At 37.2% G+C, this 20,751-nt stretch overlaps 1 protein-coding gene across 2 annotated transcripts; it reads right to left on the bottom strand.

Moving 5' to 3' along the window:
- Positions 1 to 343: 343 nt before the first annotated feature.
- si:cabz01007802.1 (apolipoprotein L6) lies at positions 344 to 20,530 on the bottom strand. 2 transcript variants are annotated; one of them, XM_039823227.1, is made up of 18 exons: positions 20,264 to 20,530; positions 19,435 to 19,529; positions 19,112 to 19,177; positions 16,452 to 16,511; positions 16,297 to 16,356; positions 15,001 to 15,060; positions 14,791 to 14,862; positions 14,617 to 14,679; positions 14,417 to 14,494; positions 12,943 to 13,014; positions 12,348 to 12,425; positions 12,077 to 12,130; positions 11,774 to 11,806; positions 4,485 to 4,562; positions 2,983 to 3,022; positions 2,842 to 2,887; positions 2,070 to 2,484; positions 344 to 1,037 (listed from the first exon to the last, which is right to left on the bottom strand). In XM_039823227.1, the coding sequence occupies exons 4-18, from the start codon at positions 16,485 to 16,487 to the stop codon at positions 603 to 605; spliced, it is 1,620 nt and encodes a 539-aa protein (XP_039679161.1). In that variant the 5' UTR covers positions 16,488 to 16,511; positions 19,112 to 19,177; positions 19,435 to 19,529; positions 20,264 to 20,530; the 3' UTR covers positions 344 to 602. The 2 variants fall into 2 exon arrangements, with proteins under 2 accessions (XP_039679161.1, XP_039679162.1); XM_039823228.1 differs by lacking the exon at positions 20,264 to 20,530 and having other exon boundaries at positions 14,617 to 14,622; positions 19,435 to 19,663.
- Positions 20,531 to 20,751: the final 221 nt, after the last annotated feature.

The following is a 20,751-nucleotide window of genomic DNA, read 5'->3' as shown; positions in this document are numbered from 1 at the left end:
GTGTATGCTGGTGTAATATGGAAACAGCTGGTGGATTTAAGACAAAAAATAATTTATTGAATGAATCAAATTTGAACATTTCTGTTTCTTAATTTCCTATCCCGGCCTGGGACACACATTTATACAGTTTCATAAAGCACTTATTGGACTTTAACTAACTTATTGCACTTACAATAACGAGCGTAGCTGTCCTCAATTTAGGTCATGGCGTACGTCTCCTCTCCGGTTTTTCCTGCATCCACCGTGTGTGTGTGTGTGTGTGTGTGTGTGTGTGTGTGTGCGTGCGCACAGAGTTAATCTGCTCTAGCTTTTCCAATGTTTCACACACAGATATGGCCCAATATGATGTGATTTCTTTATTTATTTATTGAAAAACATCACATTTTTTTGAGGGAGGACCCCTAAACTCCCGGCCAAAAACCTAGGGAAAACGCTCTTGGGAGAAACAATTACAGTGATAATTGAGTGACTGTTTTTGTCTAACTGTCAAGATTTGCTTGGGTTTGTGGTGTTAGGATTAAGACAGGCTTTGGTTTGGTTTTCTAACCAGCCTTCATTCGTCAAATTCTGCGAGTTTCTTTAACTCGGACCTTAAAAGCTCTTCATCCTCTTCGCCCCTCGTCTACCTCCACCTCTATTCCATCAATGGTTTTCTGCAGCTGTTCCTTGATGCGGTTTAGCTCCAGCAGCCCATCCTGCAGGTCCCTACAAACCTCTCGAATCTTAGCAGCAAACTCTGTCTTGGCTCCCTTTTTTAGCTCCATGGTATCCTTTGCCAGGAAAAAGATGTCGAGAGCCAGGAAGAGACCCGACATAACTCCAGTGGTAACGCTCATCACTTGGGCGGCTTTAGCAGCACCCCCTGCAACACTGAGGACTTGAACGGTACTAATCAGGCTCTCGGTGTTGATCATTAAAGCCTTTCCGGCACGCCCGCCCTCCTTCATTACATGTTCAACGTTCTTGTTAAGGTGCTTCTGTGCGATGCTCTCAACATACTTCTCAAAGTTCCACTCCTCAAGCGTCTCCATCCCTTCCTGGCAGGTAGATAAGAGATTTTACATTAGGATTAATAGTTGTTTTTTGTTTTTTTTACTAAAACTGCAGATGGGCAGTATTTATTAACAAATAGGATTGGTTTACCAACCAAACTGGTAAATGGTAGGATTGAAAAAGGAAACCTTTGTGGTTGTCAATTCTTTATCATTATGCAGATTATCACGTCAAATTGCTGCTCTAGATTTTGGTTAGAATGATAAACTGCGTTTTAATAGTTGGCACAAGGCTGGAAAACCAAGATTGCAGTGTACAGTTTAAAACAGGGGTATCCAGCAAGTAGCTCGCGAGCTACCGTCAGCACGGAGCAGGTCTCCATTAGCTCGTCAATAGGTTGGCAAACTGAGAGACAAAATGACCACGATATTAAAAGTGAGGTAGTTAACTTTGTGAGCCACAGAAGTGTAAAGTGGTAATGTTTCTTGGACCTTGATGGGAATATTTTCAGTGATGTAGCTAACTATATGGGCTAAAAGAAGTGTAAAATAGTCATGAACTTTGATGTGAAGTATTAGCATATCATAAGCTTTGGGTATTGCAATTTCATACTTGTACAAACAGTAGCTTCATTCAGCTTATGTGTGTTATGTAAATAAATGTAAGTGATGTGATGCAAGTAGCTCTTGGCCACTTTAGTTTTTTAAAGTAGCCCTTAGATGAAGAAAGGTTGGAGACCCCTGGTTTCGTTAAACACAATTATACCGAGATGCTGAATGTGGTTCTGGGCGACTTGGAAAGATGGCCGAGTTTGCCTAATTCGCTACAGGTGCGAACAAAAAAAAAAAGTAGACAATTTAGACTTTTGTTTCGAGATGTTAGTGGAACAATATTGCAGTTCTCTGTCGTGTATAAAAGGGGGCGGTATTATCTATGCACACAAGGTGAATATGATTTCTCACACTCAAAGCTAAAAGAACACGAATAAAATGATCACAATATCAAAAAAGTAGTATGTTTTAAAGATTTGCATGCAACTGACAAACTGCCTGAAAACCTGTCTTATATCTTCTCACCTGCAAAAACTCTAGGCACTCCTTGATGTCCTTCATCTCCTCCTCGTAGTCTTTGATCGTCTGCTCCACCTTCTTGCGGTCTGTCTTTGAATGGACTGTGTCAGTGATGTTGGCTGAAGCGGACGCCACCCCACCTGCCGTAGCTACACCAATGCCTACAGCAGTGACGATGAGCGATGCTCCCGCTGTAAAGGGCGCCAAAATGAGGCCAGTGATTGTAGTGATAGACCCAGCAACACTGGCCACCCCACCACCGACACAGGCCTTGACGGTTTTCTTATGGAAAACGTCAGCTGAATCAGCCAAAGCGAGCAGCTCCAGGATTCGCTGCTGGAGTGAGGCGCCGCGCTGGTTAAAGAAGCGAACAAAAAGTTGAGCTGCCATGAAGACACGGTCAGCTGCTTGTTCCACCACTCTGAGACAAGGACACAAGGAAAATGTTACAAGAAAAACACTAGATTATAATGCAAATTTAAGTTTAAAAAAAGGACCTAAATAACTTTCAACCAAGAACCATTTATGTATTGTATATAACGCTTTTGGTAAAGGTTAGTTCTGTAGACAAGATGAGTAATGTGTCAACCTTAGTTGTTAAGGATAAGCAAACTATTTTTTAAGGTAGAAATGTCTTACTGTAAATATATAGTAGATTGTCTGGGATTTAAGCCATGGTATTGTGATACAATGTTTTCTGTTAATATTGGCCTGTGCAGCTCTTAATCCTTACAAAATAAATTCTACAAGCAAATTCATAACTTCAAAATGCACTTACTCTTCAGGTTCATCGTTCTGGTTGGTCTGATTCCACTCATCCCAGCCTAACACACGAAAGAACGATTACAACTACAAGTCATAGCGTATAAGCAGCAGGTTCCCCAATAAATCAACAAAACATTGTCAATATCAAGCATACCCCCTACTGTTCTCCACCACGCTAAAAGGCCTTCCTCATCCTGGAAGTCAACAATTTGAAACTCGTTAGAATAATTCCATATGTATTGTATTAAATACACATAAAACAAGCAGCATGTGATATAACATAAGACCAGTGATGTTGATTGGTACGCGTCCTGCATCTCTGACGCATTAAAATCTTAAAGGACGTAGTAAACTCACTATTCATGCGTCCTTGGGATGCACCCAGTTTTTTCCCTGATAATGCTACATTGTCAAACCTGTCTTGAAATCCTAAAAATAAACCAACAAAACGTGCGCATAAGACAGGTCCCCAAGAGGTATGAAAACTGTGCGCACACACTGGTTACGGTTCTGGGCATGTTGTTCGTCTAATTTCAGCCTCACAGATTTCAGTCCAAATGGCTTGTTTAGAAAAAAAACTTAGTTATTGGGGGGGGGGAAGCCTTGCGCCATAGTGAAACCGCAATTGGCTGGCACGGACAAAGTGCTGTGTGCAGCTGTCAGTCTGTCTCTGTCGGTCTGCTGTATGAGAACATTATGGATTTAGTGTTACCTGATAATGATGGGAAAAAGTGGTGGATAAAGGGCACTGAGCAACACGTGTAGCTTATGGTAGCAGCAATTCTTCCAATATTAGGGTGCATTTACGTAGACATCTCGCCAGTGTGTCTATGGAGAAGAGAGTCTGGTAGGGAAGAGCATTCATTTAAAAAGCCTAAAAAACAAACCAATCCATAATGCATTGGGCGGGTTTATAGCGACAGATGCAGTCTTGGAGGATGTGCGTTTAGCGTATGATTTCAGCAACACTGTAAATTCCCAACTGTTGGCAACATAATGTTGCACACGGGCACTTTTTTTTTTTGGGAGAAAAGAAAACATGCAGCCACATTTTTTTCATTTTATAGTAAAATACCGTGTTTAAAATACCCATTTTTAAGTGGAAATACTATTTCCATTAGGAAATTTTTTTTAAGTGCTGGTTGAGCTCATGCTTCACTTGATGTTGTGGACAGTTTATTATAAAACTAAAGCTGCAGTTTTTGTTTGCACTTATTAGAAAACCTATTATTTTTAATAAAGATTTATAAAGATAAAGATAATAAAGTGTTCCTTGTGATCTAAACCAGTCTTTCAAAATAAATGAAAATGTTGAAATTGGCAAAAGGTGGGCCCTTTACCAAAAAACGTACCTAACTGAACCGAAAACCGTGACATGTACCCAACCGTGAATTTTGTAAATGTTTGTCTAATCAAATTTTTCAGATGGATTTAAATAAAAAGGTTAATGATTGATGATTTTAACGATTTTTGATCATGTAGAAAAACAAAGATTTAAAAATGTGGATGGTCCACAATCATTGTAGGAAGGGCTTATATATCCAGGAGGATAGTTAAGGACTGTCTGGGACCCACTTAAATGACCACCTATGGGTCCCGCAGACTCACTACATTGAAAACCTATCCGCATCATTAAGACATTAAGAATAAGCTTACTTCTAGAGGGTCCAGGACCGTTCCTTCACTGGGCACTGGTACTTCAGCCATCTCTAGTGTCTGAACTTCCACTACTTCCTAGAAGAGAAAAGTACAGCGCACTGAATTAATTCTGTCCAAAAGGCTGTCCTGTTTTGCTGCCATACAATGGTTGAAACCTTTCACCTTGCTACATCCTTTGTTCCCATTTCAGAAATGCTAATTGGTTACCATTCGGCATGCAACAATATAAAATATTCACTATTTTGACCAATGGCCATTATACAATATCAGTTATCGACGAAAAACATTTTAATGACTTACTATAAAACAATCTTCAGTCACCTTCTGTAATGTCTGTAATGTCTTCAGTGTCAAGATCTTTTACTAAGTAATATTAGCAATACCACAATTTAAAAGTACTCAGTTACAATTAAAAGCCCTGCGTTCAAAATCTTACTTTAGTGAAACTATGCAAGTATTCTCAAGAAAAATGCACTTAATGTAACAACAAATGCATAGTGAATACTCAATTTATTATATATTAGATTATAATTGACATCCATGCAGTGACATGTAAGCTGCATTTTAATATTGTAGCTGGCGTGGCTGGGTTAGTTCAGTTGGTAGAGCAGGCGCACATATATAGAGGTTTACTCCTCGACGTAGCGGCCGCAGGTTCGACTCCGACCTGTGGCCCTTTGCTGCATGTCATTCCCCCTCTCTCTCCCCTTTCATGTCTTCATCTGTCCTATGGAAATGAAGGCCTAAAATGCCCGAAAAGAAAATAGAAAAGTATTGTAGCTGGCTGCAGTAGAGCTAAATTAATTCATTTTTCATTTATACTGTTGTGTGGTTAAATTTACTGTTACCGTTAATTTACTGTAAAACAATGCAATTAATTATATGCCGAAAGGTTTTTAAAGTCATCGAAAAACTAATAACTACTTTTTAATAATTGTATTAAAACACTCAATCTTATAATATTAAATGTGCAGTGGGTAGAATGCAAAAACCAGTAGTAGAAGTAGAGTGAGACCTCTACCTTCAGCTTTCTCTATCACACGGGCAATGCATGTGCAGAACAGCCAATAGTAGGCTCTGTCTTTTTTTTTTTTTTTACACGGGCAATGCATGTAAAGAGAACAGCCAATAGGAACACAATGTCTCTGAAATGACCCGTGAATGAACAAAGTCTCCTGTCATGGGCTAGATTTATTAAAGCCTCAAAAGGAATCCCAGAGAAGATGCAGAAGTGTAGTTTCTAGTTCTCTCAGGCCACTTGAATAACAATATGCTGAAAGATTATAATAGTTTTTAGGAGAAATATGTGTACTTCAGTGGGTGGCATACAAAATCTTGTTTCAGTGAAAACGAGCCTCAACGGTGGTTACTGGCACAAAGGCCACAGGTGTTTCAAAAAGCTAAATGCCTAAGTAAAGAGAAGCACAATGTAACAACCGCCTCAAACCAACCAGCGTTCCAGCCTGAATGAGGAATTAGGCCTTAGCCCTTTTTAACAGCAGACAGTAAAATGTGGTTTATTCATACCTGTCCAATTACAAGTAGATGGAACGTAATGTGAGGTGTTTATTGCTGGATGTGCTCTGCTTTTTTTTAATAACCTGTGATCGAACGTACACGGGCAATCACGCCTAGGAGGTCAAGTTATGAGCTAGGATTTAAATGGTTTGTAAATTTTTTACGTATTTCTTATGACATTTATATATATTTTTTTTTTTAAAGATGATTTTTTTGGGGGGCTTTTCCGCCTTTTAATTGATAGGACAGCTAAGTGAGAAAGGGGAAAGAGAGGGGGAAGACATGCAGGAAATCGTCACAGGTCAGACTCTAACCCTGGACCTCTTCGTCGAGACATAAACCTCCAAGTATATGTGCGCCTGCTCTACCCACTGATCCAACCCGGCCACTTCTTATGACATTTTTATCGTCACTATTTTATGATTTTTATTGTTTACATTTTTATGGCATTCTTTACTGTCATTTTTATGAAAAACTATTTTATGATTGATTTCTTTTTACATTTGTTATTCACTTTTTTATGAATATTGTATTGCATACTCTACTAAAATTGTTTAGGTATATGATTTTTTTTAAACATTTTTATGACATACACTGTCATTTTTACTTTTAACATACTATACTATGACTTTTCAACTATTATATATTTTGACATGCTATATATATGACTTTTGATGACATTTTCCCATACGACTGACCTTATTACATTTTGTATCTCATACTACGACTATATTACATTTTTATCTCATACTATGACATTTTTTCGACATGCTATACTGTGACTTTTGATTTTGTCATGACGTTTTTATGGCTTTTTTTGTCATACCATGACTTTTTTCGACAGTCACTTTTTTTGACTACTTTTTTTCAACATGCTATTCTATGACTTTTGAGGACATATTTCCCATACTATGACTTTATTACATACTATGACTTTTTTTCTGACACACTATGCTGTCTTTTTGTTGCCTTTTTTTTTTTCAACATATGACTTTGATGACTGTTTGACATATTATTCTATAACTTTTTATGGCCTTTTCCACATTCTAAACTATACCTTTTTTTCCGACATACTATATTATGACTTTTTTGACTACTTTTTTCAACATACTAACCCTATGACATTTTTTTCCCAACTTTTTTTTTTACATGCTATACTATGACTTTTATTGACATTTTCCCATGTTATTCTATGACTATTTTTTTTTTTGATGGGGGGGCATTTTAGCCTTTAATAGACAGGACAACTATAGACGGGAAAGAGGGAAGACATGCAGCAAATAGCCGCAGGTCAGACTTGCTTGGACTTAGAGCGGACTTTTTTATGGCATTTTATTTCATGACATACTATACTATCTCAACAGAGGATGTGCTTCCTGCGGCAGCTGAAGAAGTTCATCCTGCCAAAGACAATGATGGTGCCCTTCTATCGAGTCCATCCTAACCATCTGGTACGCTGCTACCACTGCCATGACTGCAGCGTATCATTCGCTCTGTGGAGAAAGTAATTGGCTTCAATCTGCTATCCCTGCAGTAGCTGTACAACTCCAGGAACCTGGGGCAGGCAGGAAAGAGTGTGACCGACACGTTCCACCCTGACACAAACTCTTTGACCCTCTTCCCTCTGGCTGTTATTTCCCTTATCAACAACGCTCAGGACCACTACCAACTCCCATCCCAGCCCCACGTTACATTGAAGTATAAAGTATAAACATCTCTCACAATGCGTTTCATCAACAAACATCCTTTGGACTATCATCCCTGGACATATTTGCACATATTCTCTATGAATTGAACTTTTGCACATTCCTTCACAAAAGTTAATTTTTTTCATATTTATAATGTAATTTTTAGTAATGCATCTTGACTGTTTGCAGGACTTGCTTTTATTTTCTTTTTACTGTTATGCACTAAACACCAAGGCAAATTTCTTGTATGTGGAAACCTACTTGGCAATAAACCTATTTCTACTTCCTGATGTTGAATAATAGAATGTCGAATAAAAGTTATAGTATGTCTGAAATAGTGATAGTATAGCATAACAAATAAGTCATAAAAAAGTAATTATCAGTACAGATGTTGAAAAAAAAGTCATAGTATAGTTTGACGAAAATGTGATGAAAAAGTCAGTGTAGTATGTCGAAAAAAAGTGAGGTTTTTCTTCATATTTATGATGTCATTTTTATTAATGCATCTTGACTGTTTGCAGGACTTGCTTTTATTTTCTCTGTTTACTGTTATGCACTAAATACAAAGACAAAGTTCTTGGCAATAAACTTATTTTTGCTTCCCGATTCTGATTTCTGATGACATACTATGCTATGACATAAAAAAGTCATAGTAAACAAGGAATGTCAAATAACAGTTATAGTATGTCGAAAAAAGTGATAGTATAGCATAACAAAGTCATACAATAGTCATCAGTATAGTTGTCGAAAAAAGTGATAAAAAAGCCATATTATAGCAAGTCAAAAAAGGTCATAGTATAGTATGTAAAAAAAAAGTGATGAAAAAGCCATATTATAGCAAGTCAAAAAAGGTCATAGTATAGTATGTCGAAAAAGTGATAAAAAAAGTCATAGTACAGTATGTCGAAAAAAGGGATAAAAAATACATAGTATACCATGTTGAAAAAGTCATAGTATAGTAGGTCGAAAAAAGTGATACAAAATTAATAGTATAGTATGTCGAAAAAAGTGATGAAGTGATAGCATAGTATTTCGAAAAGAAGTGATAAAAAGTCATAGTATAGCATTTCGAAAAAGTCAATGTCAAAAAAGTGATGAAAAAGTCACAGTATAGTATGTCGAAAAAAGTGATGAAGTGATAGTATAGTATTTTGAAAAAAAGTGATAAAAAGTCATAGTATAGTATGCTGAAAAAAGTGATAAATAGGCACAGTATAGTATGTCAAAAAAGTCATAGTATAATATGTCTAAAAAAGGGATAAGAAATTTACAATATAGCATGTCGAAAAAGTCTTAGTATAGTATGTTGATAACGGATGAAAAAGTCATAGTATGTCAAAAAAAGTGATACAAAATTCAAAATATACCATGTTGAAAATGTCATAGTATAGTATGTCGACAAAAGTGATAAAGTCATAGTATGACAAAAAAGGGATAAAAAAAAGTCATAGTATAGTATGTCGAAAAAAGGGATAAGAAATTTACAATATAGCATGTCAAAAAAATCATAGTATAGTATGTGAAAAAAAGTGAAAAAATATTGCATTTCGAAAAAAAGTCATTAACATGTCAAAACAGTGATGAAAAAGTCATAGTATAGCATGTCGAAAAAGTTATAGTATGTCTAAAAACAGTGATGAAAAAGTCATAGAATAGTAAGTCATAAAAGTGATAAAAAGCCATAGTATAGCATGTCATAAAAGTCATAGTATAGTATGTCGAAAAAAGTGATAAAAATTCATAGTATAGCATGTTGAAAAAGTCATAGTATAGTATGTTGAAAAAAGTGATGAAAAAGTCATAGTATAGTATGTCGAAAAAAGTGATAAAAATTCATAGTATAGCATGTTGAAAAAGTCATAGTATAGTATGTCGAAAAAATTTATTAAGAAGTCAGATGTCGAGAAAAATGATAAGTCATAGTATGTTGAAAAAAGATGAAAAAGTCAGTATAGTATGTCAAAAAATTTATAAAAAATTCATAGTATAAGAATGTTGAAAAAGTCATAGTATAGTATGTCGAAAAAATTTATTAAGAAGTCAGATGTCGAGAAAAATGATAAGTCATAGTATGTTGAAAAAAGATGAAAAAGTCAGTATAGTATGTCAAAAAATTTATAAAAAATTCATAGTATAAGAATGTTGAAAAAGTCATAGTATAGTATGTCAAAAAAATTATTAAAAAGTCATAGTATAGTATGTCAAAATAAAATGCTAAAAATTTATAGTATACGAGGTTGAAAAAAAGTTATAAAAAAGTGATAGTATAGTATGTCAAAAAAATTTCTTAAGTCATAGTATGTCGAGAAAAATGATAAAAAGTCATAGTATAGTATGTCGAAAAAAGTGATAAAAAAGTCATAGTATAGTTTATTATAGACAATTTATATTTTTAGAAACAAGATACAGTACAAATATATTGATTTACATCCCATCCATGAATTGTATATGAACCACTCATATTTTAGCATTAAGTAAAAAAGAAAACAATATTTTGGCAAAGTGTACCTACACATCAACTTCATTAAGTTAACTGTAGGCTACAACAGATAAATGGTTAGTCTCGCTTTGCCAGACCTATCTCTACAGCGCTGTGGAGTAAGGTCTGGCTACACTGGCGCTCTGGGTAGTTTGCGTTTCTTTAGACCAGTCACAATCATCTTGGGTGACGCTAAGCGCTGGACGCAGTAACAGTGCCTTTGCAAAGTGGTCTCTTTAAGGAACTTGTTTCAGTGGAACATTTGCACCCCGCAAAAGAAAACGCCACATACAATATTAAATGAAGACAACTGTTCACACAATACAGTAACGAGAGCCATTTAAATTAACTGGATACACAGTTAAACGCAATTTGCTCATTCACTGAAAGAACTAAGCAGGCCTGCCTTGTTGCACGATCCAAATTTTCCTCAAAACTTGCTATTTTCAGCGTGTAGTTTGCTAGCTCGAAGTTTGTTGTTGTTTCCTGTAGCGAGGGGATTTTGAGAACGGCAACACAAATGTCAGGCTTTATGCCTTATGCTGGAGATGTAGGCTACTTCCGTTGATCCAGACTGCAACAGATATAGCGGGAATGCTTCAGTAAGTCTACAGTAGAATGATTTCCTGTTCTTCTTTAAAATCAATTACAGAAAGCAGGCATTCCATTCAAATAGGTTAGCCTGCCATTTAAGCTCAGAGTTAGCATAGACACAGTGTTTTAGAAGGCGCGGACATCTCAAGTCGCCTCTCCATAAGCTCTGCAAAATGTATGCTTAATTTTCTATGTTACAAATGTTAGTTGTGCTTTAATGTGGTTGACGTTAGACGGTGTTGGCGTGTGGCTACCGAGTCGCTCATCAGGACTGGGAAATCAACTCATCAGTCTCCTGCCGACTCTGCTAGCCTGGACTAGCTAGCCTGCTGGCTCAAGTTTTCAAATGTAAACATCAGAGAAAACACAGAAGAAAAAAGGTGAAGATGGCTATTAGCTACGACCTATGGCTACGATCCCGACTACATGAGCAAGCAAGGCCATCTCTGCGTCTCCATCTTTACATCAGAGGGGGCATCGAGGCAAGCAAGGAAAGAGATATGAGAAAATGTGCTACAGAATTCAGCTGAGAAACCACAGGCTATTCTGAGAGAAATCCTAGGCCAGAATTTTAAAGACAATTTAATCAAAATATATTCAAACAAAGGACAAAGGGCCCTATTACATGGGCCAACAATGGCTATCCTTTAACCACACACCCCTTATACAAATATTACCCTTCCTGGATTAATGAATGTGCCATACTGTGTATGGGTTTAGTTACACAGTTTTATAATGTCAAGTATGTGTGTGCTTAAGATGCACCAACTGTAATTTGCACTGTGGGAAAATACAGCTATAAAGCAGCTGAGCTGTAGTCATTATCCTGTGGTTCATTTTTGCATATTGATTTTCTTTATTACATTAGGGCCCATTCATGACTGCAGTGAAACTATATCTTGTGTCTATTTTTGGGGTTTTATTTAGTTTTATTCTATTAGAATTGTTCCTACTTTTTCACTGCATCGTGTGTTTTATAGGTGTGTGAAGCTGCATTGCCTAATCACCTGGGGCAGTGCTTGCGTGTCAGATGAGGAGTCCTGTGAAGCAAAAACCAAATGAATGATTAGAAAAAAATGGAAAACAAAACTAACAGCACTATGACATGATCCACTATGATGGAGAAAACGTTCCCGTTTAAAATACATGGGCCTAACTGTGAAAAATGTAAACAAAGCAAAACAGCACTATGGAATATTTTACTTTCAAATGTGGTGAATTTCTTTTGTGTAATTGAAAAGAAAATATTTGAAATAAAATTGGAGTGAACCCCTACATTTAGCAGTATAATGATGTATGTTTACTAGTACCTTTGTTCCAGATCCAAATAATGCAGTGGGCAGAATCCTCCTGATTCTCAAAGTCTAGAGAAGAAATAAAATAAAGCATGAATGTTCTGACATCTTGACACCCCTACAGTAAAAGAGCATGTGTAATAATACAAAAAAAAACTCCACACAAGTGTTAGTAGTCATAGAGTACTGTATATACATTTAGATGTCTTTAAGTAGTAGTTTTACATCACACGTTGAATTGACTTAAATTTGAATGTAACCTGACCTTAATCCCTGTTTTACATACCATAGTCCCTTTCTTCGGTGCCTCCGTTGGCTGGCTTTTCACCTCGCAGCTGGCATCAGCATCGGTATACCAAATAGACTGCGGAGAAGTTGGCGTATTAGCTCTTTAAACTAGTTTGACTTAGGGGGTTATACCCCACACGATGGCTTCAAAAATGCCTCGCATTGAGTACGGCACACAATCACAATCAAGCTTTTATGTGGCTGTAAATTGAGGCTTTACACACTGATCTGGGGTATCCGATTTATTACGTTTGATTTACTGTTGTGATCATTTCCTAATGGCTCAAAGATCACCACAATGAGCCTTCTATTATTCATTTTGCTAGTATCAAAACTTCCTCAATCTGGGACTAATGATATTAGATACTTTGTTGGCTCAGGCCAAGACACCGATGACTACCTCCATGAACCATGACCTCCGTGAAAAACAACCAACCATTGTTTTCTGGTTTGGGTTTGCACGTCACTTGCTTCTCTCGACAGATGCTTCTGTTTCTCTAGATAAACAGCATTTTTGAAGAGTTACTAAAGACTATGGGATGTTCCAGTAAACACGAAACAATGCTTTCATCATAATGTATTTAACGTCTTACATGTCTCTCTATGGTGCTGTCATCCACACTGTCAGAGCTGGAGGAATGCTCACTGTGAATAGCTTGGTGTTCCTGATAAGAAATGGATTGGGGAGAGAACAAAATTGAAGATCAGTTGGGTCTTACAATGTAAAAGAAATAAAATAAAAAACAGATAGTTAAGTATCGACATCCAAAGAGCTAACATATGGTGATCTAAGTATTGTTGCTGGCATCTCCTGGCTATGATAGGCTTACGTGACAAACACTGGGAGGTAATGCTATCAAAGGTCGAAGATGAGACATCAACAACCGAGTCAACATGGTCTGTGATTAAGGCGTCATGCATCTGGGTCACCTTTGAGATCATTTTAACTTCTCCATTCCTTCCCGAGAACACCGTAACCCTAAACCGTAACTGCGTCTTGAATGAGGAAACCGCAGACACTTTCTGACGTTCCATCATCTGGCTTCTGACTACACTGGCTTCAAATAACTGAAAACTAGGCAGCCAATGAAACATTAGATCACAAAGGTGATAATTGTCTGCCTCCGGTAAATCAGGTTATCTAAGCAAAAACGAAATCTTAAGATGACAAAGTTAGAGGTTCATCTTGGGTACAACTACCTGTGTGTGAGACCTAAACACCCCAGGGTTCTAAAATAAACACAACAATTACACAAAATACAGATAAAGGAAATGAAGTAAATATTATTCATCACATTATGTTATGTATCAGTGTTTCTCAAATGGGGTTGCGTATACCCCTAGGGGTACTTTGCAGTAAATGTAAATGAAAAAAAAATATCAGTTGTGCAAACTATGCTATAATTATGAATTAATTTAGTGATTGTAAACATTTGAAATTAAGCATTTAAGTGTTTATCAGTTACAATATTGTCAGTACAGCGCTGTATTTATAAAAGTGCCTCTTTTTATAAAGCTAGGCATTTGTCTTCAACCAAAAATGTTTTTGTGCTGTTCAGGGGGTACTTCGATGACAAATATTTCAAAAAGGGGGTACATGATTTTTAAAAATGATTGAGAACCACTGTTATACAGGATACAGCAGAAGCTGTAAACTTCTACAATCTCACTATTCCTGTGTATTTAATATTCCGGAGGTGGACAAAATTAATAGGAAATGAAAAAGACTCCAAGACAAAGTTGGGATCACGCTGAAGACTCAAATTGCTTTCAAATTGCACCGCCTGGTGGTAGTAGCAAGAATAACACTGGCAGAGGGCAGCACATACTGCTACTTTCTACGTGGTGGGGGACTACTGAGAAAACAAGCATTTTATCAGAGTCGTGTGTGTGCGCGGTTATAAAACATGATTCTGATTATTTATAAAAGCAGCACAAACTCTTGCTTTAAATACTCCATATTAGGTAGTTACATGCATAAAATGTTAACATTTTACTTTATGCTTAACACCTACATGATCAGCTAAAAAAAGGCTTCATGGGGTCTGCTCAATCGCACAGATCTACCTGCTTCTCTGGCACGCTGTTACTGTCTGCTAAGCTTCCAGTGCTGGAGGAAAGGTCCGTGTGTAGAGGCTTGTTGTCCTGGGAAGACCGGGTACAAGGCAAACAACAACAAACCGAGGATGTGAAGAAGTTGGTTAACAGCAAGCACAGTCAATAAGAATTTTCTCTCTACCAAACATCATCGGTGCTATAACTGGTACCTTTGGCTGTGAGGATTTAAATGGGTTGACTTTCTGCATCATTGCTGCAATCATCGATGGATTCTAAAAGACACGTACATTCATTGGACAGTTGGAAGTCCAAGCGTGCCATAAGAACAAGTGCATGCAAAGTTAGATCCATGGACTATGTATAGTAGAGCTGACCATGTTTACCTGTTTGCCTTGAAGTTCCTTTCCCATCACTTGTGGATCGGCAGAATCGTTTTGAGGATCGCTCTTTGGCACCTGGAACATAAAACCAAGATGCTCCAATTTTCTGCACTACTCTGTGAACTTTAATTCCTTCATATCAAGTTGTATATTTGCATCCCATTCTAAAACGATTTGCGAATAATCTCATGTTAAAATGTACAAAGACGATACCTGTGTTGAAGGCTTGAACGGGTTGACTTTCTGCATCACCCCTTTTAACATACCCGGGTTCTGAAACACAACTATGCAAGGTCATCCTCCTGCATGTAAAATACATTGCACATACAGACTCAAACTGGAAAGGGCCCATAACTGGGGAAAGTGTTCACTACCCCATCTTTTTATGTCCAACTAATTCACATTTACAGTATGTACAGGAGTTACATCTGACCTTTTTCTGGTACTCGTCTCCAATTCTTCCCCATTTCAGAAATTTCGGATCGAACAATGGCGCTTTGCCGGCATCTGCTGGTGGAACGCGGTATAGCGTGTGCTAAAATCCAGGGAACTGCCACAGGAAACATAGGAGGGTGCTTTCCGACAAGCCGGCGTGATGTTGAGACCTGCCTTCAAAGGGGGGTGTTTTTAAAATGCCCATTCAAACACACAATGGTCCACAAGGGCTCACCCACATCCAACGGGTTGAAAAGCACCCTCCTATGTTTCCTGTGGCAGTTCCCTGGATTTTAGCACACGCTATGCCGCGTTCCACCAGCAGATGCCGGCAAAGTGCCGTTGTCCGGGTCAAATTGACCCGTTTTCAATTTTTGTTTCATATCAGAAAATATGGGATGTAGAAATAAGCGCTGAAAATGTGTAAACGAAAAATTTAACAATTTAAAACGTTGGAAAAAGCAAAAACAAACTGTGAAAAAAGGCGTCAAAAAAATAAGTGTTTTTTCAAGGTTGACGGGAAGACAACACAAGGGTTAGTTTGTGTTTCAAATTAAGGGACTTCAGAATCAGAATCAGCTTTATTTGCCAGGTATGAGGACACATACGAGGAATTTTGCTTTGGATTATACAATGCTCACAATGTGCTTACTCATACAAAACAAACCACAAAAACAAACAATATATACACACTATAAACAGAAACAATATAGACAGGTTGAGGCAGTAGTGCAACGAAGAGTAAAGTGTGCAGGAGTAAATTATTTTATGATAAATTATTATTATTTTAATTATGGAGCATAGTGCAAAGGTTATTATTTAAGTATTATATTACAATATGAACAGTATGAACAGCTCTGAAATAAAAAGTAATAAGTGAATTTCCCCATTGTGGGATGAATAAAGTATTATCTAATCTAATCTAAATAGAGAATGAGGAATAAATAATAAGTGGAACCAGTAAACTGGTGCTGATTAGAGACTTACTGTATAATGTGAATTTGTTGGCCTTGTAAACTGGGGTCTATACTTAAAGCTCTTCTTAGCGAGGGGAAATTATCATCTTTCACTTACCTGATTCGTGTCTGAAACCCGTGCGTGTTCCAGTGACTCTGAAGATGCGGCTTTAGAGACCTGCGTGAGAAAACCAGCTAAGTGGACGCCTTATTGTCTGACATAGATCAGCCATTAGCATTACAACTGTAACATGCACACAATGCTGTGGTTACCTGGGGGGTAGACTTGAATGGGTTGAGGTTCTGCATGACCCCTCTGAACACACCAGGGTTCTGAAATACAAGTTATCAAACATTTCATAAATTGATGCACGCCCTCTCGTCCTGTTCATTTACCTCGTAGCTGTACTGTATTTAAGGACGCTACCACTGGGACACTGACTCACTGACTCGCCTGGTGTGAGGTGCAAATGGGGTGACAATGGACAATTTTGATGCTTCATTTTCAAAACACAAATGACTCAGGCTTTTGGTAGGTAACACAAATGTTCCCCACGGAGCTGATTTTAATAAACAAAAACATACTTTCACTGTATACCGAGTCATTTTCCACGACCATGCTGTTCACCCACCTGTCCTGTACAAATACATAGAAACCCCCGCTGCATACTTCTTGTTGTCAACTGAACTAGTTAAGTCTTCAACTAATTCCAATAAGGCCATAGAAGTTGCTTGATTTGTTCTGAACCCATACAGACTGTCCATCAACAGCTGATCCTTTTAAATTTAACTGTCCAACCGTAAAAAAAAACAACTGGGAAAGGAAGAAACTGGCGTACTGTATAATTAGTAAAAATATGTTCGTCCCCTGTTTTGTATTATGGGATCACTTTCGCAATTTTCATTTGACTTGGAAAAGAGCCCATTTTGAATGATAAGTGGCAAATGTAGGTTACAATAGCAGTAATTACTTTCTTAATTAGAGTCATGTCTATACCATTCCAATCCGTGGATTTTTTACTCTTTAACTTGCAATATCAATGATTTCATCTGTCAACATGTCTTCCAAAAAATTGTCCTTGGATTACTTTCTTGTATGTAGTATTGTTTAACATCTCGCTTGTGGAGGGTGACTTTCTTTTGCTAGTTTGGGTCCCACACTAACGGAGGAATTATTAAACCCCTCAACCACCTCATTCATATTTGTGATCGTCATACGTTTGTCAATGAAATGATCGGTGTAGCTAGTGTTAGTTGTTCTATTTCTAATAATTTTATTTCCTATATTCCACGTACCCTTTATGTTTTTGTTCATTTCAAATAGTTTATTATAATAGTTTTTCTTACATTTCCTAATAATATCAGTTAATTTATTTTTATATGTTTTACATTTAGAATCTATTTCTATATTTTATAAATTCTCTATATAGGGTAATCTTTTTCTTGCAGGCATTTAGCAATCCCTTTGTGATCCAGGGCCTATCTACAGAACTTGATTTCTTCTTGTACTGTTTCATCGGACAGTTTTTAATCATAAAACGTCATAAATATATTTTAAAAACAATCATGGGCCATATAGGTTTCTTCCACATTTTTTTTCCAGTCTTGCAATATCAATTACTTTTTTTTTCATCCATCTTCATCCCACAACCACAGTCATAGATCACAAAAACTGGCAAATGGTCCTTAATATCATTCCTTAGAAGTGCACTCACTATGTTGTTTTCCATATTATTGGTGAGAATATTATCTATTAGGGTGGCAGAGTGAGAGGTTATTCTGCTAGGCTTAGTAGTGGTAGGATTTAGACTCATACTATACATTGCAGTAGTAAATTCCTCAGTCAATACATGTTTGTTAGGATTTAATAGATCTATATTGAAATCACCACAAATGAACATGACCTTCTGCTCCATTTTTGTAAACAATTCCTTCCATCAAATCCTTGAATGTTTCAATACTGTATACACAGCTGACAATAATAAAAATGTTCCATATAAATTTCAATGGCGATACATTTACAGACATCATCAATAACTGTTGTCATGCTATCTATCACCGTATATTTTAATGTTCTGTCCACACAGCCACTCCCCCTCCTTTTTTTCATTCACTCTATTCATGTAGTTTAAATCATAACCATCCAACTCAAAATTCACCCCTCTCTCCAAGCTAAACCAAGTTTCAGAGATAGCTATCACAATAACCCTTGTGTGGTCCTTCGGGTCCCAGTGACCCGAAGGACAACACAATGATTATGTACTTCCCTTTACAAGAAACAGGGTTTAGAGAGCAATTCTCAACAAAGTAAAGTAAGTAAGTAAAGTTTATTTCTAGAACACATTTAAACACAGTTTAAGCTGACCAAAATGCTGTACAAACAAGAACTAAGGTGCTGTATTAACCCTTGTTTAGAGAGCAATTCTCAACAAAGTAAACGGAAGTACATAATCCTTGTGTTGTCCTTCGGGTCACTGGGACCCGAAGGACAACACAAGGGTTAAATGGTGTGAAAAATGTGTGAACTGACTCAAATATTCTCTGATATTATGAACATTTGCATAAAGACTTCTGCTATTGAAATATATAATTGATTAAAAGATTATCTAGTTTGATATCATTATTGAACTGGTCTTCTGTATAGTAACTGCAGTTGTTATTCATATTCTCAAAGAAATTCCTATTGGGGTCAACATCTTGATCACAATCACGCATATTGAAATACGTTTTATTGAATAATCTAAAGAGTTACAAACACACACAGCTAATATACACACACACACTCACACGTACTTATCCAGTCCCTCTAGGTCTCCGTTGACTAACACCCTGGCTTCTTCTGGTGCCTCCATTCAGTTTTATGAAGACTTTACAATTTGCTGTCCATTGATACATACAGTGATGGCACATCAGTTATATTGCGTTCTTCTCACCTGTGTGGAGTCTGCTTCCTGTTACAGTGACTCTGACGAAGGAGCTTTGCCGACTGTAGAGAGGGCCTGAATAAAGATCACAAGTTTATTCATATTTTACAACAACACTCAACAATTACTGTTTAACGTTGACATGTCTTCTCGTGCGGTAGACTTGAATGGGTTGACCTTGTGCATAACTCCCATAACCCCCATCCTCTGATGTTTATACAAACACAGATTATGACAAAATAAACATCAATGAACCAGCAAAAAAAAAAAAAAAACAGGTCGAGCCAAGCGTGTACAAATTGGAGAAAAGATATTACAAATGTGGAACTCACCTTGGTCTTTGGGTGAGGCTCACTTGTGACCTCAGTGTTGGCAATCATTCCTGCTTCCTGTCTGTTGGGCTGTACTCTGTGGGCTTGTTTTGATCCTGGTGATGAATAAATGACTCAGTTAAAGCAACAAACGCATGTTAAACTAAATATCCCAATTATTCCACCACACATTTTCCATACGCCCTTGCTGGGTCTAGGTGGGACAACTGCAGTTGGCTGTTGAGCCTTTATATATTCTGAATAGTCATGCTGCAATACATGGTATTTTAAATATTAGGACGTGATGAGTGAAAAAAAAAACGTGGCTCCAACTAAATACAAGCTATGACAGTCACATAAAAGACCTTTCTTTTTAGCACAATAGTGCATTTGTACTCATAAGCTGCCAAGGTCGTTGCTGCCCTCTTTTCTCTGGACAGACCCACAATGTGGGTTATTTAATGTACTACTATGCATAACTGGCCAACCAAAACTCGTCAAGTATGAGTTGAATGCTTTTGTGACAAAAGCGGTTATCATATCTTTTTGTTTTGTTGTATTTTGTATGAGTGAAATCTGAGAAAGCGGAAAAAAAAGAAAAAAAAAGTTACGATGTATTGGTACAAGTGATGATATGGATTGAAAAATGTGTCCGGAGTGCTAAGAAGTCTTGAAGTCGCTAGCAAAAAAGGTAGCAACCCATTAAATTGGCACAACTTTGAATACAGTCTGGTTTGTGGTGCTCTCACACAAAAGAACTTCATATGCGCTTACAAACGGCCTCGTACAGAGAAATGACTGACAAAACAAAGTGCTGGCAACAACACAATGGAACGAGCAGGGTGCCTACCTCAGTGTTGCGACAGAAAAACAAACGGACAAATAAAACGCTGCAACGACAGAAGGGTTAAAGGAGTTCAAAAGTTGTGCAACACGGTCCTTCATTTCTCCTTCACTGACACGTCAAACTGACTTGGCAAAAAAAGAAAAAATGCGGCAGACCAGAATGTGCCTGCTTTGACTTCAGAGAAAGTTTCAGTTTAAAAGGAGAACAATGGACAGGTACCGGGTGTCTACGGGTCAGTGCTCCACATCCTAAAAGTTGGGAATAGTTAGAGACAAGCTAGCGCATGTCCACGTGCTAATTTTAGATCGCCAGTTAACTGCACGTGGGCGTGGCCTATTTTACTCCCAAACAAATAATACCTCAGGGTTAAAAAATCGAATTCTCAGAAAATTGAAAAATTCACAAAAACAGATTTATTGTATTTTTTTTAAAGGGTAAAATAACAATACTATAAATTCAGCAGTAGTATCCTAATGAAATATGCAGATTCT

The sequence above is a fragment of the Perca fluviatilis genome, chromosome 14 (assembly GCF_010015445.1).
Source record: "Perca fluviatilis chromosome 14, GENO_Pfluv_1.0, whole genome shotgun sequence".
Lineage (NCBI taxonomy): Eukaryota > Metazoa > Chordata > Actinopteri > Perciformes > Percidae > Perca > Perca fluviatilis.
The sequence above is the reverse complement of the archived record's forward strand: the minus strand, read 5'-3'. Positions and strand labels throughout refer to the sequence as shown.